The 24,600-nt window shown below is 40.8% G+C and overlaps 1 protein-coding gene across 6 annotated transcripts in view; it reads right to left on the bottom strand.

Moving 5' to 3' along the window:
- Positions 1 to 24,600, bottom strand: part of Astn2 (astrotactin 2) — a 1,043,712-nt gene that overhangs the window by 908,968 nt on the left and 110,144 nt on the right. For all 6 annotated transcript variants that reach the window (XM_008833484.3, XM_029563720.1, XM_029563721.1 and 3 more), the window contains exon 2: positions 2,923 to 3,110. In XM_008833484.3, coding sequence (XP_008831706.1) covers positions 2,923 to 3,108 — 186 coding nt within the window. In that variant the 5' untranslated portion in view covers positions 3,109 to 3,110. The remainder of the gene's footprint in view (positions 1 to 2,922; positions 3,111 to 24,600) is intronic.

The following is a 24,600-nucleotide window of genomic DNA, read 5'->3' as shown; positions in this document are numbered from 1 at the left end:
AAGGGACCACAGAGCCTATTGTGGACCTCAGTTTATCTAAGTAAAGAGTATAATAAGTAAGAGAGTATAATAAATCAGAATATCTTGAAAATTTCAACTAAATTATCCTTAATAAAAAATGTAAGTATTTTTGTATGATCCCAATCCAAACTTCTCTGATTCAAGGGCTTGGAGTAGCTACACAATAAACGTGAGTATAAGCTCCATTCTATAAATAACAAAAACAGGCAGGCACCAGATTTAAATATTTTATACAGCATCATGTGTACAGGGGATGTGGCAAATGGGCAGTTCATACCCAGGCTCTCAAGGTTCCAGAATCTCCTGACTTCTACCTCTTGAGGTGGGCAACATTCTCAGTGGCTGGCCCCGTCTCGGAGAAGTCACATACCATCAACAACCACCTTTGGGTTCAGTGCCTCCAAGACATGACTATTTTCTGGGGATTGGAACAGGACAGAAAAGAATCCCAGTACTGAGAACCAGAGCTAGGTAGATACAGGGGCTTGTTGGCCAGCTTATCTAATCAGTGAGTTCTAGGTTTGGTGAGAGATATTCTCAATAAATAAGTTGTAACTGTAAGTGACTACTGTGTGGAGTATTCCAGCTTCCCTATCTCTTGCTCGGCAGGCAAATCCTGAGTTACAGGGAATTTCTGTGGCATCTGGTTCATGTTGAGTTGTAAGTTGTTCTTTCAAGCTGAACTCACTGAGCAAAGAAGAAAGGGGTGCTATCCCAGAGATACCGTCTGTTACTGGAACCCACACTAGGCGTGTAGTAAGAAAAAGTACATTCAAGTCTCATTTATAATTAAGATAATCTGATATAGGTCACTGGGTTATAGGAAAATGTATGTAAGCAAATGTTTTGGCACAACATGGAAAATAACTAATAAACATTAATCAAAGCTGAGTCTCAGGCTCAAACGTTAAAGACAGAAGAGCAGTCACACATTTCACCCCTTCTTAACATGCTGTGTTAAAGCCCACGAGGACTCGAGCAAGCACCCTGAAATGGTGTTTACAAATTTGCACCCCAAAGTTAGCATGCAGGCACCCACTCGGGTTGGCATATGGCTGCATCATTTGCTAAATATATATATGGAAAAAGTCTATCACACTCATTCCTTGAATAACACAAAGGCCTTGATTTGTTCCTACACGTGATGAGCATGCGTTAGGTCCAAAATTAACGTTGCTATCTGGCTTGGATGTGTGTATGTTTTTCCAAAAAGAGAAAATTTCTACGATCTCACTCAGCCTTAATCAGAATGTCTACTGCAGTGTTAGCTGACAAGGAAAAAAGGAAAAGAAATGAAAAGTTCTGCTCCACTGTGGACTCTGCATAAATAAAGACTTGATGTAAGGAAGAACTAACTAGAGGGGTAAGAGATGGTGATTATGTAGCTCGCTCATCTCTCTGAGATCTACTTTTCTCTTGCATAGTTTTCCTTCTTTCATGTATCTGGCAGAACTATTCTAAAGGATAAATGGAGAAAGTAGCTGAAAGTAGCTCCTGCTTTGAGGGGCATAATATTAGGGGATAACGTATGTTGAGATTATCAAATGTTATTCCAAGTCCATTAACTGTGCTTTCTGCATACTGGATGTGTTTGTTGCTTGCTTTCTCTTTACAATGCAAAACCATGAACTGTAGGGCCTGAGACATATCTCAGTAGATAAAATGCTTACTGCACAAGCATGAAAACCTGAGTTTGGATCCCCATCAGCTACATGAAAAGTCAAGTGTGGCTGCATGCACCTGTATTACCAGCACTGGAAGCCAGGGGCAGGAAGACCTCAGGGGTTTGCTGGTCAGCCAATCTAGTTAATCAGTGATGTCTAGGCTCAGTGAAACACCCAAACTCAAGAAATAAGGTAGAAAGAGATAGAGGGGGATAGCAAATGCTGGCCTCTGGTCTCCACACACACAGGCACAAGAACACACACACACACACACACACACACACACACACACAACACACCACCACCACCACCACTACCACCACCACTGCAAACTGTAACTATTTAAAGAAACATTTAATATGAGACCATTTGAGTGATTTCTACCCCAGCAACCTTCTTCTCAGAGGTAACAGATTCACAGAGCTCTGTCATAGGAAGCCCCTTGATCTCACTGTGCTCCTAACCTCATCTCTAATACAAGGCCAGATCTCAGGCATTCTTGGATGAGTACAATGAAGTAATTTTCATAAATTCATAAATGTGCAGAGCACAGTGCTGAACACATGATAGATACACAAAAACTTCTCTAATTGAAAGGAAACAGGGTCTGCAGGACTCAGTGCCTGCTTTATGGCTGGCCATTTGTGGCTTTGAATACTCAAGAGCATCTCTATCTCTCACTGGCTATGAGACATTGAATAAGTTCTTCTTCCCACTACTGCACCACTCACAACAAACGTGGGGGCAATGGAGAAGTCTTTGCATATTATTGCACTGGCTACATGCTGCCTGTCTCTAAGGCTTTCCTTGTAGCAGATGTGAGACTTAAAGTCCCTGACATATCAAGGTACTCAGGAAAGGGCATCCTGTCCAAGTTTTGTTCCAACTTTGTTTGTTCAATCATTCTTGGGGAGAACAGTTATATTCTGGAGCAATGAACCCCAACCCTTGGCAAAGCAAGACAAGCACATGACAGTTGTTACATAGCTATTCCCAGAGATGTTGGTCAAAAGGCCAAAGAGTTAGAGACCCTCTATTTTCTTCTCTGAAGCATAATTAGTTTGTCATAGCTGACAGATGATGAATGTGTAGTCGGTCCAGGTGAGACCACATAATCCATATGCCTTTCTATGTATCATTCTAATATCTTGCACTGGGACATCTCTTTCCTTCCATCTGTTGGCAATTCCCTGTTTACCTCCCACCCTAGATCTTCACCCCACCCTCAGGCACTTACCATCACAGAAATGTGGAGGATGTGCATCTGCTCCTCCACAATCTCCGAAGGCTCCTGGAGTGTGGGTGCTGTGGCCCGGGCCAGCTGCCCAGAGCTGCTCATGGAGACATGAAAGTACAGCGTGCCATTCTCCAGCCACTGCTGTCTCCAGTGCACCAGGGAAATGTCCGCCGCAGTTCCAGACATCTCTGTAAGACAAGACCAAGGCTCTAGGTGAGATAAATGCTAGGTTTTCAGGCTCCTGGAAGAAAAGAGCCATGTAGCATCATGAACTCAGAAACCAACAAGTTGTGCCAGGATGTTTTTCCTTACAACAAACTCTGACCCAGAAGCCACCATTTCCATTTATAGATGGGTCAACTGTGGCCAAGATGTTCCCCAAGTAATGGTGGCAGAGGCAGGACCTGAACCCAGTGTACTTTCTTTTATGACCTCATGCATGGAAAGGTAACTCTCCTCCAACAGTGGAAACAAACCATGCAAAAAATAAATGTGGTCCATTCTTCTGAGGCTGTGCAACTAGCAGAAAATAAAAGGAGAAAATCTGTGAAAAAAAATATATATAGGAGTCCAGGAGTCCAGGTGTGAATTCCATAGAAGCTGATGTGGACGTCCTCAAGGTAAAAGCTCAGAGCTGGAACAGCTTGACAGAGCACATGACTCAGCAGGGGAATTGAGGGTCAGCATGTTTGGGAAAGGGCTGGACAATGTGCTGTTCTGATCCTTTATCCTGTGCTGATTAGAGCAGGTCCATTTTGGGTGATACATGTTTTGCACTCCAAAGCAAGAGAGCTTTACCACAAATGTATCACTGCTTTAAAGTACTTGAAGGGGCTGGAGAGATGGCTCAGTAGGTAAGAGCACTGACTGCTCTTACAGAGGACCCGGGTTTGTTTCCCAGCACCCACATGAAGGCTAACAACCATAGGTAACTCCAGCTCCAGAGGAATCTGATGCCTTCTTCCGACCTCCACAGGCATTGCATGACATGGGTGCACTTACACACATGCAGGCATAACACTCATACACATACAAATAAATAAATAAAATATTTAAAAGACTACCTGAAGGGGACTAGAGAGACAGTTCATTCCATAAGTGCTTGCCAGGCAAGCATAAGGACCCGAGTTAAGATCTCCAGCACCTTTATTTTAAAAGAATAAGACGTGACAGCATGCTTCTGCAACTCCAGTTCAGGGAGAGGGGCAGAGAGAGGTGGATCCCTGGAGCTCACTTGCCAGCCAGTCTAGCCAAATCACTGAACTCCACATTCATTGAGAGACTGTCTAAAAAAAATATAAGGTGGAAAGCCTGGCACGGCTTTCCTTTAATTCCAGCATTCATCTGGGAAGCAGAGGCAGATGGATCTCTGTGAGTACGAAGTTAGGTCAGCCTGATCTATTGGTCTATATAGTGAGTTCTAGGTCAGCCAGAACTGCATAGTGAAACACTGTCTCCAAACAACAACAACAACAACAACAAAAATCATATATGTACATGGTGGAAAGAGGCTAAGGAAGACGTATTGACCTCTGGTCCCTACACATACACAAACACAAGTACACATGTGCCCATTCCCACATATGAACATACATGAACACACACAAACACAGACACAGACACACACACGTACTTGAAAAGCAAGTGTCCACTCCACTAATTCATATAATTAGAAATGAATTTCCAGTGAATTCGCGATCTCCTATCTTGATCTCCTATCTTTTTCTCTCTGAAAACACTTTTTAAAATACTACTTAAATAGTATGTCTATTAGTATCTCTATTAAATATTATCACAGCCCACACAATCTCTTACTAGGTAACAAGGGTCATGACCTAAGTTTCAAAAGTACCCTTACTTTAAGAGTATATACTATTTCCTTAATCTCCTCTACTAAAGCAAGGCATTCCGGGAAAGATCCCAGAAAGCTTATGAGTGCATCTTATGAATAAAATAGATGGGAGATGGGATTCTGGGAGAGTTATCAGGTCTCCCCAGTTAGAATTACTCTGAGATCTAAGTAGCTTTAACAGTATCCATCAGTAGAAGTAAAGTCATAGTAGTATTTGAGGATTAGAACTCTGCCACCTTTGGTCACATAGCTGACTTGGGGACATTATTCCTACAGTCCCCAAAGATTTCATGTATATTCTCACAGACGAAGGAGAGCTGATGAGGAAGACCAAATTAGAGCTTCTCTTTATCCAATCAGCTCTTCTTATACCACACTGCGGCCCGCATCTCATCTGGTGATACTGAAGACTCATCTTGAAGAGATGAGGAGGTGGTATTGACTCACCAAATTCTATTCAATTTTCCTCATATGCTCCAATCCCAACAGACTCTAATTCCTTGAGGTTAATAATCAAAAAACCTTTAGGGGAAGCAGGCCTGCCACTTAATAGGTGCTAAGAAGAAATTTAGTTATGAATTTTTAAATTAGTTATTGATTTATAATCATCATCATCATTATTGATATGGATAGTATCTAATAAAGCCTTTGGTTGCTAAGAAACAAACTTAGAGATATCCTTGATGGTGTGTTTTCTCTCCAATGTGCCATTCTATTGGAAAATTCTTCAAAGGACATGCAACATTTCGGCATTCTTAATTCCTCTATCAAGCCACCTGGCTGAGGCCCCATTCTGTTATTTTTCTGGTTTCTTACAAGGACTTCTTAACTTAGCTAGCTCTTCTACCCTTCCCTTCCTGTTTATTCTCTAGTAGTAACTACAACAGAAGTGATTTCACAGCATTAGCCCCTCCATTCTAAATCCAACCAGGACCTCCTGCCGCATTCCAAAACAAAGACAAGGTAATGAGAAAAATGATGAGTTATAAGTCCAAGTGTACAGTCTTAGACTTCCCTTGCTACAAAAAGAATTGAACAAAGATGAAGGTAATCACAAAAGTTCATCAGCAACTTGAGTCGTAGGCCCCAAAAGGCCCCGAAAGTTCATTGTGATGTCTAGTTAGAGGACTCTGGCTGGGTCTTTCCTAGCACTTTTTCTCATTCTAAAGCTGGGGTAGTCTGTCTTCCCAACAACCCATGCTTCAGTCTCAGCCCTGGGATACTGGCAGTCTCTTCACCAGCAGCAGTCAACTGGGCCACAGCAAGGTGAAGGCATTAGGCCTAGCTCAGCATTTCACTCATTTTGCTAAGTAGATCAAAATCCAGAACCAGAGACAAAGGAAACCTACGGTTGATATTTGCCACTAATCCAGCACTGAATATGCTGACTCTATGCAATGTCACCAAGATAGCCACCTCTGGTTGGCACAGCCTGGTATAGGCAGGCAGAATAAGCCCAGAAATCAGAGCTCATTTCTCCTGGAGCTATGAAATCCCACCATGAATAGGACTTTCTCTGCCCATGATCCCATTACCCAATAGAGGGCTACAGATGGCTACTGTCTTATTTAAGGCCACTGATGATTCTTTTCTTAGCTGGACCCAGTGGTTTTCTAGTCAACACAGTTTCTACAATGCCAGTTGCACTTGCAGCGTCTCCTTTTCCTTGACTAAATTAGCCCATGAACAAAACTAGATTGAGCTCTTTGTTTGCTACAGCAATGAGTGCACAGTCAGCAGACAGTAAACGTTAAATGATAATAACAGTGTGTGAAACACAGTAAATATTGAATCACAGAGAATAGCTCTGGACTTGCTCTATTACAAAGAAACGGTTGTTGGGGCAATGGGAGGGGGAGCAAAAGACTGCAAAGAGAAAACCACTTTAGTGGAAGGAGGCTGTCATTATGCATTCACTCGTTCATTCATTGTTTCACATAGTTTTTAATTCATTCAGCATATTCAATCACAGCCCTCCTCAATCCCAGGCCATTTAACAGTCTAGAATAGGGAGCTCAGAATCCTTTGCCAGCAAAAATTCTATGCAGTTTGTTATGTTCCAGCCCCATGTCATGATCTGCACACATGCATACTGTCTGAGATTCTGCATTACGTGACCCCCTTCCTTAAATGCTCCACCTCCACAGGCCTTCATCTGTTTGTTAAATGTGCCATCTCCCTCCTGCCTCTTGTATCAGGGTGTAAGCATTCACTATCCAGTCTCCCTGGAACTCTCCTCCTAGAGATTTCAAAGTAGTTTCTCCTCAGTATTCATTCTTCAATCTAAATGACACCTGCTCTGAGAAGATGTGTCTGACTACTTGAGTTAAATTTCTCTTCTCATGTATGCATGTACATACATATCCATAATAAGATGATGGACTTAACAACAACAACAAAAAAAGAATTCAGAGTGTAAAGTCTTATTAGAGAAAGAAAGAATAAGTAAAGATCTTTTGGGAACTCAAAGGCAGGAAAGGACCCTCTAAGTTTGCAAATCGTGAACTATTCATAGAGTAGCATAGGCACAGACATGGTGGATATACAGCTGTTCTTCAGAGGAGCTAAGGAGGCAGGGATCAGCTGGATGTACACACATGCAGGAGTCCAGAAAATGTAGCCCCATCACATAAGTAGGGGCTTTGAATGCTTCTGTTGAAGCATGTATTTTATCTGGCATGCAGTAAAGAGCCAGCACAGCAAGCCTGATTAGAGAGCCGGTCCCATGTCCATTAAAAACAGGTCAAAGAAATTGTAGCATGACTAAAGCCAGCTCTTGAAATTCCCTGTTGATTGATTTTCCAATTGCATTTTCCCTTTTCTCTTCCCCTGGTCCTTCCATATAAACATTTCATTGAAGTCTTCAAGTCATATTACAATCAAACTTAAAGCAAAAGGGGGACTAAACACATTTGGTCGGGAACCAAGACGATTCCCATAAAGGCAGATTATGCTGACATGATGAATATAAAATGAAACAGCAGATATTAAAGTGGGAGAACTGGTGCACCATGCCTTCCGGCGGTAGGCTGACTCCAGAGCCTGCCTCCCTCCCACCCTGTGTAGCTCAGTTTTATATTGGATTCATAAAGAAGCACAGGGATTGCCTTTTCACCTTGCTCTGTTCTTCCCCTATGGGCTACAACTCGTGAAATATTCAACAGGCTCAAATCCCCTCAACCATCCCACAAAAGCCAAGTGAGAGGATCAGCCTTCATCAGTAATTCTGGGTAGACCGCCATCCTGCCTCAGAGGCCACTGATGCCTTTCAGCCTCCTAGAAAAGAAATAAAAAAATCCCGAAGGCATGTTGTGCTTTTAATTGGCTTGTTCTTCCTAATCTATGGCACTCATTGTATTTTTATTTAATTCCTGAAGGTCATTATGAAAATAAGCAGCTCTTCTGATCTCCAGCCATCCTGGTAACATCTCCCAAGGGGCTAACTAACCAGCCTTCTGCTTCCACAGCACCAGCTGACCCTCCAGCAGATTATTCGCAGAAATCCGGAGAGACCTTGCAATGAGTTTATAAATGGCCTTGGCCTCACTGATTGGGGAAGCAGGCATTATATGCAATTGCCTGTAAGACCTCACTGCCCAAGCAGAGAGAGTTGGGGAAGGTAGTGATGTTTAACTCCAGTCAACTTTGCTAGGAGCTGTTCCAGCTTCATGGCTGATCATCATGCCCTTTCTGAATGGGCCTGGGAAGTAGTTGTAAAACTTTGTCCTCTTTTTAATCTCTGTAATGGGTAATTAATGCAAACCTTTATCATCTCTCTCATAAGCTATAGCAAATGGTCTTTGATGTCAGGGCCTCATCAGAAAAGAAAAGACACATTCAGTGAGGTCATTGAAAAGTGTTTCCTGAAGGGACCATTTACAGAGCTTGGGAAGGATTATGCGAATGAATAGTAGTGAAGAAAATGCCCCAAGATTTGTAGCAGCAAGGAACTGGCATGTGGTAGTGGAGTGGGTGGTTATTCTGAAACTCCTAAGGAGCCACATTTGTACAAAAAGTTACAGGAAATATCTGTAGCTTTTGGTATAAAGCCCCATACAGTGGCAACTCATGGCCCAGGGTGGAACATGTCAGTGGAATACCCTGATGACCCTGACAGTATTCTCTTTCTACTGTTATTTATTTCCTTGCAGGTGTCTAATACAGTTCAACCTCAGTTGAATACCCAAGGGTGCCTAAGTACAGAAAATCATACAGGTCAGTCTTCTCAGGTACACAGCCAAGTAGAAACAGATAGAAAATGGACCAGGAATCAGTATAAGTCCCAGACCTGCTACTTCCCCGAGTCTGGCTGGTGAGTTCCCTACCCCAAGATCTTCCTATACCCTGTCATCTCAGTTCTCAGGCCTGCTCAGACACTCAGATCTGTGCATGCCCCAAACAGGTGCGCTTCCCCTCCTCACTGTTCAGTCCCTTATCCCAAGACCTCCCTATGCTCATTATCTCTGCTCTCAGGCACTCTCAGGTAGCTTGGAAGCATGCATGCCTCAGACCTTCAAGTTTCTTCAGCTGGACCTGTCAGCCCACCTGCTCACCTTGCAGCCATCAGCCCTCCCTGCCACTCAAGACCTTGAAGAGTTTGTCCTGGACCCTCAGACTCAACAGTTGCACGTATTCCTAACTGAACTAAAACCATTTCTTATACCTATTTTCACATCAACATGAAGCAGCAACAAGAATGAACACCAAGTATCACTCAGCTGGGCCAAGGCAGGGAAAAGCAAACAAAAATAGAAACAGCCACTTGTTAAAGAAGAAACCACCTACCCATACCATGAAACACACCACTGACACAAGTCCATAGGCCTAGGTCTCATCAAACAAATACAAACAACATGAATAAACAAGGCAACATGTCTCCTACAGAAATTAGCACCCTCATAACAATGTTTCCTGAGAATGGAAACCCAGATGATACACATGATAATCATTTTAAAATAGATCAAAGATTCCAGACCAAACTATCATACCCTGCAAAACTATCAGTTGTAATAGAAAAATGTAGAAAAGAATTTCATAATAAAAACAGATTTAAGAAATTTATTTTTTATTTATGATTTTTATTTTACGTGTATGAATGTGCCGCTTGGATGCGTATAAGTGCTCCTGTGTCCTGCAATGGTAGGAAGAGAGCATCGGATTCCCTGGAACTGAAGTTAGAATGGTTGTTAGTGATTGTATGGGTGCTGGAAATCAAACCCAGGTCCTCTGCAAGGGCAGTCAGTGCTCTTAACTGCTGAGCTATCTCTCCAGCCTGATTTAAGAAATTTATGTCCATGAAAAAAGGTCTACAGATAATACAAGATGGAATACTTCAATCTGGAGAGAAGATGAAACACCCTAAAAAAAATAAGCAATTACAGAAGAGTTAACCAAAAGAGGTCCAAGAAAGCAACTCCAAAACATAACAGGAATAAAATAAATATTGGTCAATGATAAGTCTCAATATTAATGGTAGCATTCCCCCAGTACAAAGATACAGACTAACTAATTGGATTAGAAAACAGGATCTCTCCATTTTCTTTCTCCAAGAAACAGTCCTCACCAACAATAATAGATACTATCTTAGGGTAAAAGTATGGAAAAAGTCTTCAAAGAAAATGGAACAAAGGAAAAAAAACAGGTGTGTAGCTATTCTAATATTTGACAAGATAGACTTCAAATTAAAATTAGCCAGAAGAAATAGGGAAGGTTACTTCATACTCATTAAAGGAAAATGAACCAAAAGGATATCACAATCTTAAACATATATGCACCAAACAAAAGGGCACCCAGCATCACGAAGCAAACTCTATTAGCTGTAAAATAATACTGTGATTCCAACACAGTGACAGTGCATGGCTTCAATACTCCTGTCACCAATAAACAGGGCATACAGACAAAAATTAAATAGACAAACCCTGGAGTTAAATAATGTGATAAACCAGACACAGAACATTCCACCCAAACACCAAAGAATATACTTTCTCCTCAGCAGCCCATGGAACTTTCTCCAAATTAGACCATATTATTAGAACACAAAGAAAGTCTTAACAAATTTACAAAAATGAAATATCATCTTGTATTCTATCTGACTGCAAATGAATAAAGCTAAGTATCAACAACAATAAAAAGGAGGGAAATTACACAAACTCATGGAAACTAAACAACAAACTACTGAATAAAAATTAGGTGAAAGGAGAATACAAGAACAAAATTAAAAATTCCTAGAATTGAATGAAAATGAACACACAACAGACCAGTATCTATGGGGCACAATGAAAGCAGTCCTAAAAGGAAAATTTACAGCACTCAGCGCCTACATCAGAAAATCAAAGCCATCTCATGTAAATAACTTAATGATGTACCTGAAGGCCTTAGAAAACTCAGAACAAACAACACCTAAATATAGCAGACAGGAAGAGACGAATAAAATCAAGACTGAAATTAGTGAAATAGAAAAAAGAAAAAAATTCAAAGAATCGATGAAACAAAGAATTGATTCTTTGGAAAGATTAACCAGATTGGCAAACCTTAAGCTGAATTAACCAAAAGAAAGAGAGAGAGAACCCAAATTAATAAACTCAGACATGAAAAGGGAAACATTAAAACAGACCCTAAGGAAATTCAGAAAATTCATGAGGGCATACCTGGAAAATCTATATTCCATCAAACTGAAAGATTTAAAAGAGGTAGATAAGTTTCGAGATATGTATGGCCTACCAAAATTAAATAAAAATGACATGATAATTTAAACAAACTTATACCTATCAAAAGGATAGATGCAATAATTAAAAATATCACAACTAAAAAGATCCTAGGAGTAGATGGATTCATTACAGAATTGTACCAAATCTTTAAAGAACCAATACAATTCTCCTTAAATTATTTCGTAAGATAGAAAAGGAAAGAACACTCACAAATTCTTTCTATGAAGTTAGTATTACTCTGATACCAAACAAGACAAAGATCCAACAAAAACCAGAAAATTATAGGCCAATCTCTTTTATAAACATAGATGCAAAAGATTTTAGAGATACTTCTTCAGAGGTGGGAATGTTACAGTAACCAACAGCCCCTTAAGAGAAAAATGGTCAAAAGAATAAGAATCTCTGGTTTGGGGGGAGCCTTTTCCAGTTCTGTTGGTCAATCACCCAGTCATAGGAGACCCTTAAGAATGCAGGTTCAGCTTAAGTCATGCTAAAGAGATAGGCAGAGTGCCTAGTTCAGTAATAAGATGGTGAATTTTTCTGCCTGGAGTATATCTTCCTCTTAGTGGAGGACTTATGGAATGGGCCACAGACAAGTTGGATTCTGTAAGTCTGCCCACTTTTGTGAATTCGTCAAAAAAGCATAACATCTCCTTTTTTTCTTTATATCTCTTTTCTAACCATGCTTTCCCTAATGCTCTGGGCTGCCCTAACTTTAGAATTTCTTTACTTTTTCTCTAAAGCCTCCTTACTCTTCCCACCATGTGGCTGCAAGTTTGCATTGTGTCTGACTTCCAGGCCAGTTTTTAACAGCCAAAGCTTTCTGGCTGTTTATCACTTCTCCTCTCTATTTTCCTCTTAAGGACAGCTACTGAGATTTACAGCTTTCTTGCCTTTAGGTATTTTCCTTAAGTTCTCATTAAATTATCCAAAAACTTTAAAAAATACTTGAAAACCAGATGCATGAACACACCAAAAAGATTATCCACCATGGACAATCTGGTTTCATCTTGGAGATGCACGGATGGTTCAACATGTATAAGCCAATAAACATAACACATTACCTAAACATACTCAAGGATAGAAACTATATGATCATCTCATTAGTAGGAGAAAAAACCTTTGACAAAATACAACATTCACTCATGATAAAAGTCATGAAGAATCTAGGCATACAGGAGGCATATCTCGACATAGGAAAGGTAATATACAACAAGTTCATATTCAACATAATGCTAAATGGAGAAAAACAAAGCATTCCAATAAAAAACAGGAACAAGACAAGATACTGTCTCCATTTCTGTTTAATATAATACTAGAAATCTCAGAGCAATAAGACAAATGAAGGCTGTAAAGAGGATGTAAATTGCAAGAAAGAAGTCAAAGTATCCCTATTTGGGGATTATCTGATTGTATACATAAAAGAGTCTAAATACTCCATGAGAAAAATGCCTAAATCTTATAAACACATTCAGCAAAGTAGCAGGCTATAAAATTAACACAACAAATCAGTGGCAATCCCATGTACCAATCACAAACGTATTGAGAAAGAAATCAGGGAAAAAATCCATTTGATGATAGGCTCAAAAAACAAAATGTATTTGAATAAACCTAACCCAGAAAGTGAAGTACTTGTATAATGAAAACCCTAACACATTGAAGAAAGATGTTGAAGACACAGAAGATGGGAAGACCTCGCATGTTCATGGAATGGAAGGATTATTGTGAAAATGATTGTCCTGCCAAAAGCAGTCTACAGATTCAACGGAATCCCATGAAAATTCTAACACAGTTCCTCACAGAAATTGAAGAAGTAATCTCAAATTTCATATCAAAACACACACACACACAAAAACAGGACAACCAAAACAATCTGGAACAATAAAAGAAGTGCTGGGGTAATCACCATCCTTGATCTCCAATTATAGTACAGAGCTATAGTCATACAGCCAGCATAGTACTGGCTTAAAAACAGAAACACTGCTCAATGGAATAGAATGGAGGACCCAGATTTAAATTCACACAATTACAATCACCTTATTTTTGTCAAAGGGGTCAAAATACACATTAGACAAAAGACAACATTTTCAAGAAAAATGCTGGTCAAACTGCATAGTTACATGCAAATGACTGCAACGAAATCCCCAACTCTCACCCTTCACTAACCTCAACTCCAAATGAATCAAGGACCCAAAAGTAAGTCATATCTTGACTCTGACAGAGTAGAAAGCATGGAATACACTGGAACTTATAAGTACTGGAAAAGACTTGCTGAATAAGACTCTGATATCACAGGCATTAAGACCAATAATTGACAAATGAGATCTCATGAAACTTAAAAGCTTCTGTACATCAAAGGACACTTCATTCAAATCAAGAGGCAACCTGAAGAATGAGAAAACATCTTTACCAGCTGTATATGTGACAGAAGGAGTTAGTATCTAGAATATACAAAGAACAAAAAACAAACAAACAAAAAACCCCTAAGCATCAAGAAAACAAACATCCCAATTAAAAACTGGTGCAAGCAACTATACAAAGAATTCTCAAAAGATTATATGCAAATTGATGAGAACTATTTTTTAAAATGTTCAGCATCTTTTAGCCATGAGGGAAATGCAAACTAAAACCACTTTGAGATTTCATCTTACCACAATCAGAATGGCTGAGGCCCAAAAAACAAACAATGGAAAATGCTTGAGAGGATGTGGTGAACTCTTATTCACCATTGGTAGGAGTGAGAACTGATCAAGTCACTATAGATATCAGTGTTGGAAGGTCCTCCAACCATACCATTCTTGGGCTTCTGCCCAAAGGGCTCTATATACTACTTTACAGATACTTCTTCATCAATGTTCATAGCTGCCTATTCACAATAACAAGAAACTGGAACTAACCTAGCTGTCCATCAACTGATGAATGGATAATGAAAGTATGGTACATTTACACAGTAGAATATCATTTTAGCTCTTAAGATAAATGAAATTATGAAATTCTCAGGTAACTGGATGAAACTGGAAACAACAATCTGGAGTGAGGTAACTGACACCCAGAAAGACAAAAGTTCCACATTCTCATAAGTACATTCTAGCTTTGAATCTTTAAATATGTGTATTTCAATTGGAAAATCCATAGAGGTCAGGAAACTAGTAAGCAGCCATTAAGGGGTGGGGGAGGAGAGACAGAATTCAGTGAAATAAAGAGTTCAAGGGAAATAATGCAGTTAGAAGGATTAAATGGGGTGGGGAATGGGAGAACAAGGCTACAGTAAGGGATAACTAACATTAAAGGCCTTCAAAAAAGTCATATGGAAATCTACCACTATAGGAGCTTCTTAAAGTGTATACATATACAATATAAAAAGACTTAAAAATTGGACACTGCCACTATCAAACACCATAAGTTAGCAAAGAAAAAAGCTCAATGCCAAGAATGTTTTCCCTCTTTTGAAGCTGTTGAGCACTCAAACAATACTGGTCATTGCTCCTGCTCTTGGTTACCCACCAGAACTTGACAATGAGACCCTAGTGCTTAAGCCATCACATACATGAGTTATAGATTCAACAAGGGAAAATCAAGCTGGCACTGATATTAAACTTCATCTCTACTCACTAGCTTTATAGTACTGGAAGGTGCTATGCATGCTACTGGAAGAGAAAAGTAATCATAAGCCTTGTCCATCCTTGAATCCTGCAGCTAAAACAAAAACATACATAGCACGATATGTTCATTAATGCAATAGTGGCAAAAATGTTATTGGAGTAACCGACCACTTTCTGATGGCATGTAACTTTACAAGCAGGAGTCGATATCTGACACTGCTGTCAATCCTAGGAACTATGACTAGACATGCCACATGCCATAGGGGAGAACTTACTACTATTATTCTGCCAAATGGACATAGTATTCAATAAACTTCTAATGACTTATTGTTATATCCATAAATTAATGTATTTCTCAATTCTCACCAGAGAAGCTTCCTAGTGCAGCAGATGCTGATTAATACAGAGACCTGCTACTGACCAACTTGCAGAAAATAAGAGGCAGCAGAGTGCTCATCCCTGAATAGACACCTACATCAAATTTCTGCCTCTCAAACCTCAGGAATCATCGCAGTAGAGGGAGTAGAAAGATTGTGTCAGAGGTCATGGAATACCATAAGGAAACTAAGTTTTCCAGACAGTTCAGCAACTACTCATATGAATTCATAGCAATGGATACACAAGAAAGACCCATGTGAAGACCAGCCAGACAAAATCTCAGCACAAAAGTGGAGAACTGGGTAGAAATTTGAACTCGAACTGAGCTAAGGAGCTATTTGCAATCAATAGCAGCTGGAAGAGGGAGAGTCAGTGTTTTTAAGAGTGTGAAGCTGGGTTAGGTTAACCCAGTTCTAGTAAATGGACCCACACCAAAGGGAATTTGGGTGACACAAATTTGTCTTGATAGGCATATATATATATATGACTACATCAAATCAGGTTGAGGATATTATTAATAGGGAGGGGTTGCAGATAGAGGAGAGGTTTTAAATATGATCAAAACACATTGCATGAAGTTTGTAAAAATTCCATTTTAAAAAGGAAACATAAAAGGAAAAACGGATCAGAGAGGGTAAATGGGGACTACTCAACAGGTGCCTTAACTCTTATTCCTACTGCCAGCTTTCCCTTCTTCTAATTTTTCATCAAATTGGCCACTAGGAAGAAATTTCTAACTTGTAAATCTGCCAAGTCATTCTTTGTTCAAAGCCTTCTGTGGTCCTAGCATTGCTAATATTAGCAACCTGGAACAAATGTCTCATCTTGAGCCAGGTACAGATTCCTCTATACGCCTGCCTCTTTTCTATTATTTTAATTTTATGTGTATGACTATATTGCCTGCATGTATGTAAGTGCATCCATGTCAGCCATGCCTGCAGGGATCAGAAGATGGCTTTGGATCCTATGGAACTGGAGTTACAGACGGTTATTAGGTGACATGTGGGTGCTGGGATTTGAACCCTGGTCTTCTGCAATAACAGCCAGTACTCTTAACCACTGAGCCATCTCTCTTTATCCCTCTCCTTACTTGTATATTAATTTGTATTCGATACTGTTACAATTTTCTCTTTACACAGATGTGCCTCAACCTACAATGGGATTATATACCTATAAATATATCATAAGCTGTAGGGACTGGAGAGATGGCTCAGCAGTTAAGAGCACTGGCTGCTCTTGCAGAGGACCTGGGTTTGATTCCCAGAACCCACATAGCAGCTAACAACCGTCTATAACTCCAGGGGATCCAACATGCTCTTCTGACCTCCATGGGCATTGCATAACACTGGTATACCTACATACACGCAGGCAATACACTCATACACACAAAAAAATAAATAAAACATTTTAAGAAATATATAGTAAGCTTTAAATACAGTAAGTGAATGTGAACTTTACACACCTACCTACCACAGCTTAGCAAAACTAACCTTGAGCCTGCTCAGAATACTTTATTAATTTACAGTGGAAATAAACCATCTAACACAAAGCCTTTTTATAATAAATTGTTGTATAGTTCATGGGATTCTTTGATTACTTATTAAAAGTAACATCTAGAATGTGTGCATGGATAATCAAAGTGTAGTTTCTTTAAAATGCGTATCACTTTCTCACCATCATGAAGTTGAAAAACCTTAAACCAAAACATCATAGGTTGGGGACCAGCTGTATTGTGTGCTATTTTCTACTCTAGTGTCTTTTTTTAAAGCCTCTAAAAGTTCTCTCCACTCAACCTGATGCTCTTCTCTGGAAGTCCTGCAGGACCCCTGCAGAAACTCAGCTCTTCTTTATACTTCCATGATGAGGAAACATGAGCTGATAAGATCATAGACTCCAGAGATCACCTCACTGTATTTAATCCATGTGCCTTTGTAAAAGCTCTTAACTACGTTGTGCCTCAGTTTCCTCATCTGCTGAATGAATGCGATAAGAAGGCCTGCTTATTATTACTTATTATTATTTTTAGAATAAAAAGAGATAACACAAAATAACTATTAAAATTTTATTGATACTTAGTAAACATGTCAGAGTTGCATACTATATCATATAGACAGTCATAGTATCCGATTTTATCACACTCATAGCACACACACAAACAAATGCACACACACACACACGTACACACACAATCACCCACTTTGTACAGCTGTGCCTCTTTCACTGGGTTCTAACGTACATCAGAAATGCTTACTATATAGCCTTGATTGTGGCCGAACACAGACTCAAAGCTCCACAAACATTTTACAAGTTACCTCCATCTCTGAGAGAAGAGATTGCAACTCAGGCCATCAGTGACGGCTTGGTTCCCATGCAGAACATTTACAGAAATGTGTCTAACATCTGGCTCAGGTTTAGCTACTCTAGAGGATACAAATGAAGAGGAAAAATAATGTAACTTTCAAAAAGCTTGCATTGTCATGGAGTGTGAGAAAGGATGTTTATATGAAAAATAATCTTGTGATTTTTGTCAGGATACAAGTCTGTGTATATACATCTCAGAAAAAAAAACATTCTGGAAGACCAAGAAAATAGTACTTTTCAGATGGTGGGATCACAAGTGATTTTTAAATATGTACTGATTCATTTTTTTCTCAATTGCCTCTATAGAAGAGACAAGAAAATGTATATTTCCTTTAAAATGTGTGTAGTGATCCAACCTTTTATGAGATCTGGCATTGAGGTACTCTATCCTCAAGAGCTCAGTCCATGAGACTGAGAAAAATGTGTGCCATAAATAGCTCTAGACCAAAGTAAGAAGCTTAGTGAAAAGATGGCTTCTGCTTGGATTTAAACTCTTCATAGTGGAGTTCTAAAGGATGACAAGATTTCAAAATATATCCAGCAAACTGAAGGACTTTCAGATGTAGAACAGGCACAAAAGTCATGGGGTAATCAGAGTGCAAACATGCACAGCGATGAAGTTGGAAGAAGCCAGTAGAAAGTATACTGTCATCACTGCAGAAGGAGCACAGTGACCTATGGATTCATTGTGCAAGCAGCAAAACATACGGGGGCTGCCACTTATGAATGAAACAGCTTCTTGCAGAATAGTATGTGCTACCATTTAGAGCAAGCCCTGGTTCACAGGTATATGAAGCTCTAAATGCATAAACCAAAAGGACAGGACAGATGGACTGATAGGAATGCATGATGGATATATCTCAATTGCTTTGATCTACTCAAACAGCCAGGATTAGTGAAAAGAACACTGACTTTTGAGTCAAAAGCTTAGGTAAGTGTGACCTCTCAATACCAACTAACCAGTTTCCTTGAGGATCAATCCAGTGTGTATGATTTTCTTCAAAGAATGGGAATTATAATCTGTCCTACCTACATCACAGCTAATGTAGCACTGAGAGAAAATAAGGCCAAACACAGTAAGTCTGCAGGATTCTAGTTAGTACTCAAAACACATGTCATCATTATTCTGGTCCTCCAACAGTAGGCTTCTCATAAATCACTGACTGTCTAAAATGTACCAGGCACAGTGCTGGGTCCTGAGAATAGACTGGAGGAAGAACTATATTAGACTGCTTTCCTTACAGTCTTTCTGATCCTGCCTGGATTATTCCCACTCTGTTCCTACTGAAAAGCATCAGCACTATTTCCCCATACTTCCGTTTGTTTATTTATCCACCCATTTAATATCTCATTCAGAAGACTGACTCTCCAAAGCACTGCTGACTTCAGTACACAGCATATAGTAGATGCACAATAGTATTTGTCGAATAAATGCAGCAGTCCATGTACATTTATTAAATTTCTTGTCTTCAAGAAAATCTCAATCTAGGAGAATAATAAAGGAAAATCAATCAAGATGAGGATGGTGTGGTAATGGACACAAAACAGGATACACAACCTACTACCCAATGTATATGAGGCCAGTGGATGGTCTCTGTAGGTCAGGGGTTTGGACAAGGTATGCAGTGTCTATGATCTGTGCTCTTCATGATTCTAAAAGATCTTGGTGTCAGGCAGGTTAAATGCCTACAGGGTGACACCAGTGGTATGCAGGGTTTGAGAGGTTAACTGGCGGGGACAGAAGAAGAAGAGGTGGCGGGGGTGTGTGACATAGGTGAGGCCCTGAAGCAGTAGTTTGAAAAGAGTTTCCCAGGAGTACCTCAGATACCCCCTCCTCTTGCCCTCAGCTGTCAGCGCTCATCTCTGCCTGTGTCTCCAATGTGCCCATTGCCACATCCTTTAGGAACTTCATCTTTTACACAAAACTAGTTCTCTAAGTCGTTCAGTAGAGGTAAATAATACGGTTCTTCTCAGTTTTAATGGGGAAAGGAAGAGAAGAATTAAGGGTTATTGGCAAGGGAGAAAAGAATATCATTTCAGATTAGATTTGAAAATAGATGGAGGGTTGATGGGGTTGGTTCTTATTACCTTTAGTTATTCTCTCCTGAACCATCCCTCTCTCTCCTTGCTGCATTTTTTCAGGAAATCTTTGTCTTTGTGCATCAGGATATTCTCTTGTTTTCTCCATGTGCTTGAAGTTTCTTTTGCCCTGTTTTTTAAGTCCAGCACTACAATGATTACCCCTTCCTAGGCCCTGAAAATTGACAAAGAGAAGGGATTAAAAGCAAAGGGGTGGGAATGAACATTTACAACATACCCTGTGATTGTGTCAGGCCGGGAGCTTCCTTCATTGCCTCACTGAGTTCTCAGAGCCACAGGTGCATGAGGTAGAACATGTGGGCGCCATTTGTCAGCTGAGAGCTCTACGACCCCATGAGACAACTGTATTTTTCCACAAGCTTCCATCTGATAAGTGGCAGAGAATTCAAGCCCTTGATTATAGTTTCCTGATTCCAAACTGCATGTTTTACACTATTGTTCTGCCTGGGCTGAGAAAAGGAGACTGTAGATTGGAGTAAAGAGATAGAGTTCAAGTTCGCCTTGGGGTGTGAAATGAGAAGTATCAAGGCATCATGCCAGCACCTGGGTCACTCAGATGCTGTGTCCTCATATTTCATCACCCTGAAAGTTACATGCTAGGGTTATTTAAGACCGAAATATCTCCAGAAAAGGGGTACAGAAAACACTGCTGTACTGAAGTTTTAGGGTCACTCTGGTCTTTGCTGTGTAGTTCTCTGAGTTGACCTTTAACCTCTCTGAGCCTTACTTGTGTCATGGGAAAAATTAGGAATCACAAAACCAAGCTCTTATGATTGTTGTGAGACTCAGGAAGATGGACTACGTGAAGAAGCTAGAACAGCGCTTAGCCTGTGGATGTCCCCTGCCTGCTGCCTATCTTCTTGTCACTCTCTTCCCTCTCACCCTTGTCAAGGCGAGAAGAGTCTTTTTCTTTTGTGAGCAATGCATATATGTGACAGTATCAAATATAAAGGAAAAAGAAGCAGGAGTCATAGCTATAAAACTTTTTATTTTTGCAAATGTGCAAGTCCCCATTACCTCTCATCCCATTAACCCTGGAGCAATGAAACAGAAAAATGTAAAACCACAGTAGAGGGTATGAAGGGTGGAGATCTAATCTACCCACGTTACTGATCCAGAAAATGAGGACCAGAGACAGGTAGCTCTGGATAAAGTCACGTTGCTTTAAGTCACATAGTCCCATAATTTAGTATTCTTCTTGGCACAGTGTTATAGACAAGGTTCACAAAGAATCCAGGGCAGAATAAATAGGTGGAACCTCCCTGACATTAGGCAGTAATTTTGCACCGTGGGCCTGGGAGTGGTAGTTTCTCATAGTGCCAGGACTCCCTCAATATCTCCTAAGATGCTGTACAAGGCTCCTTACGGCTCTACTGCTGAGTCTGGCAGGTTGAGCCCCTACCAAGGAGGCTCAGCAGATGAGTGTCACTGCACAGATTCAGAGCTGACAGGTAATAAACTTTGATGAGTCAGGGGAGCTGGAAACCACACAGTGATTTTGGAGAGACTGAGAACTGTAGAAACCAGCAACCAAACAGAGACCAAGAAATGATCATACCTGCTTCAAAGTCCAACAGCTATTTGCAGAAAGGAGGAAGAGGCTGGACTTGGACACACACCTTTCCACGCTGAATCCACCCCTATATAAGACTGTCCAAGGCCAGTTGCATACAGAAGGCACACTGCCATCCATCAGCCCTAAGCAACCTCCTGCCAGTCTTTGTTCTAATCTTAACACCTGTCTTCAACTATCCTGCCTTCTCTTCAAAACCCTGCTGAGCCTTTCACTCTAGAAAGCCCAGCCCCAAATGTTCTCTGAACTAAAGTCTCCCTGGAAGATTTCTTTTCTCTTTGCTGATTCATTAAGCTTGCTCATCCTTAATTCTCATCACATTTCTAAGTCATAAGATTTGTCAAGGTCATGAATTGCTATTGTCTCTTCTGTGCCTCTTCCCATTGGTAGCTTAGCACTTTGTGCCACAGCAGGAGTTTGGGGAAGATGGGAGGTTACAGGTTAAAAGCAAAGCCACAGTGAAGAGGAAAGTATTGTGTGACATTTGGTTTTAAATTCGTGGATTGGAAAACTGAGGTATAGAGGGTGGGGAAGTTACCTAGAAGTCAAGAGACAGAAGTCGGGGGCAACAGAAGAAAGTTCCTCATAAGAACAGAGGGTTCTAACTTTTCCTTAGTTTACCATCCTGCACTGACCTTTATAGTCCCCAACCTCCACTTTGTGTCTATCCAAGCAGCACTGACCAGGGTAAAATGGCACTTAATGGGGTCAACCATGACAAGCGAGTACTCCTGTGCGTTTCCTGTGCCTCCACTCTCTTGCGTCCTCTTCTCCCTGGTACCCTCCCTTTATGCTCATAGCTCCAAAGTATTGTCCACCTCATTCTCCCATTTAGGCTATTCTTACCCTTGATTACACAGTCAGCATCTCCTCTCCTTACAGAGAAACCAACATAATGTGATGATAAAAATTCTCCTCTCAAGACATGAGGTTGTTTCTCCTCCCCTTGATCAGAGTTGGCTACACGATGTCTTTGGCCAATAGACCAATACTAAGAAAGACACACAAAGAGACTTGGGCAGTGTGTCTTATAACTTACCCTCTCTTAATGTTCTTTGGAGTCTTTTCCAGCCCCACAAAGAACTCAAGGTTAGCCCGCTGGAGAATGAGAGAAGTAGGGCCCATTTGCCTAGGTTGCCTAGACAAAGCCCTTGCAAACCACCAGTGCTGTGAGAAAGGCCATCCTGAAGAGCCCAGCTGCCAGCACCCTTACCAGATGACCAGGGACATACAAGAGAGCCTGCAGAGGTCAATTAAAATAGTCAGAAGAACCGAAAATGAAACCTAGTCTAAGTTACTTCTCAATATAAATAGGAGCTACAGACTACCGTAAGTGACTGAGCATTGCCATGTTTGTTACACAACAGCAGTTATGTGGATGAACAAATCAGGTGTGCCATGTCTCCTTTGTGAAGCTCTGCTCCCTTCAGGCCTGGGTTAGGCATCCCTGCTCTATGCTTCCTTCCACCGCTTTGTGTATCACACTGTGAGATACTCATCCTTTAGTTATTTCACACCTCACCTACTTCTGCTCCCTGAGTCTCAGAGCTTCTTCAAACCAAAGGCCTCTTCTCCCTGGCTGCCTGTTACTTCCCCAACACTCAGCTCAGAGCCAGTGTTCCATGGGCACATGTAGCACAGAACAGAAATTGAAGATTTCCCCTAAGTAGCATTCTACCCTGTTTCCCTCCTCCTCTCCTCTTCCTAATCAAAGCCTCCCTGGCCCTGATTTGAAGGACTGAGTGGGTATTGATTGGCTCCAACTTTCACTGCTTCAGGAGCATAATCTGCCTCTATATTCTTTAAATAAGCTCCGTGCCTGTTCACTGTGTTCATAGCAGCCTTGATTGTGATTCAGCCTCTACTCCATTACCCTTATTTATAACATGGTGCTGGAGCACAGAGCCCAGGGTGTCAGTGGAATGATTATAGGACCTTTTTGACTTTCAATTCCACACCATTCAGTCCAATTTAGGCTGGCCAGAGATGGTGCCCAGTGGCAGGGAAGGGACGATTAGAGGGTGGTAAGCTCAGGGTGGGGAGGAGGGAAAGACCCTCTTAAATTTCTCAATGCATCAGAGAATGACAATCTAGCTCAGGCAACCCAGTGCCCCTCTAGATCAGGGCAGTAAGTACCCAGATGGTACCAAATCAGACCTTCTCCTGCAAGGTGAGGCATGAGGATGCCTGTGCATTCCAGCTCTCTATTTACTTTAAATGCCAGGCACCTATCTCCAGGTGATATGACAGAAGGCTGTTTCTATATTGTAAAATAAGTTATGGGAAGATTTGAATTTTATTCTTGTCTTTGTTCTGTGGCCATAGATAAGGCATTTTTATCTCTAGACTGGCATTTTCACATCTACCAAATGAGGGAGCTTGTCCTCTGACTCTGTCCCTAGATCACTAAAAATTGCCAAGGATAAACTCATGAGATGGAACATTGAATGAAATATTATCGCTGCAAAAGTTACGATCATGATTAATACCAACAATCTGATAGATGATGTCTAGAAAGCAAAAGCCAAATGTCTCAACAGGGAAGACTGAAATGCCCTCTGGCTTGTGAACTCCCTAATTCACCCTTACAGCAGAGGGTCAGAGCTCACTCTCTGTCACAAGCCAGCTGGGAGAAAACCTCTGCCACTTTACTTGTCGAGGAAACTTGCAGAGAAGTAGTATTTCAAAGTTTCACTTCATCATGTAACCTCAGGAGAAGAACATTGTGATCATCTCCGGAGTGAGACCCAGGTAGGCAAGTACTAGGTTCTTACAGCTTCTTGTATTCTAGGGTCTAGAACAGTGCTGGGTATAATGTGCCGGGCATAGTGGAGCATACCTTTAATCCCAGCACTCAGGAGGCAGAGGCAAGCAGATCTCTGTGAGTTCAAGGCCAGCCTGGTCTACATAGTGAGTTCCAGGACAGCTGGGGCTACAGGGAGACCCTGTCTCAAAAAGACCAAAAAAAAATATAATAATAATGTGGTCACTCAATCTCAAAATAATGGGATGAGTAACATCATCACATTCCCAGCAGCATGCACATGTTTGCTTATTTCTTCCTCCAGACATCCCCCTGACTTGTGGATAATAACCATTGCAGAA

Source organism: Nannospalax galili, unplaced genomic scaffold (assembly GCF_000622305.1).
Source record: "Nannospalax galili isolate Female #2095 unplaced genomic scaffold, S.galili_v1.0 scaffold34, whole genome shotgun sequence".
Lineage (NCBI taxonomy): Eukaryota > Metazoa > Chordata > Mammalia > Rodentia > Spalacidae > Nannospalax > Nannospalax galili.
Note: the sequence above shows the minus strand (reverse complement) of the source record. Positions and strands in the feature narration are given on the sequence as shown.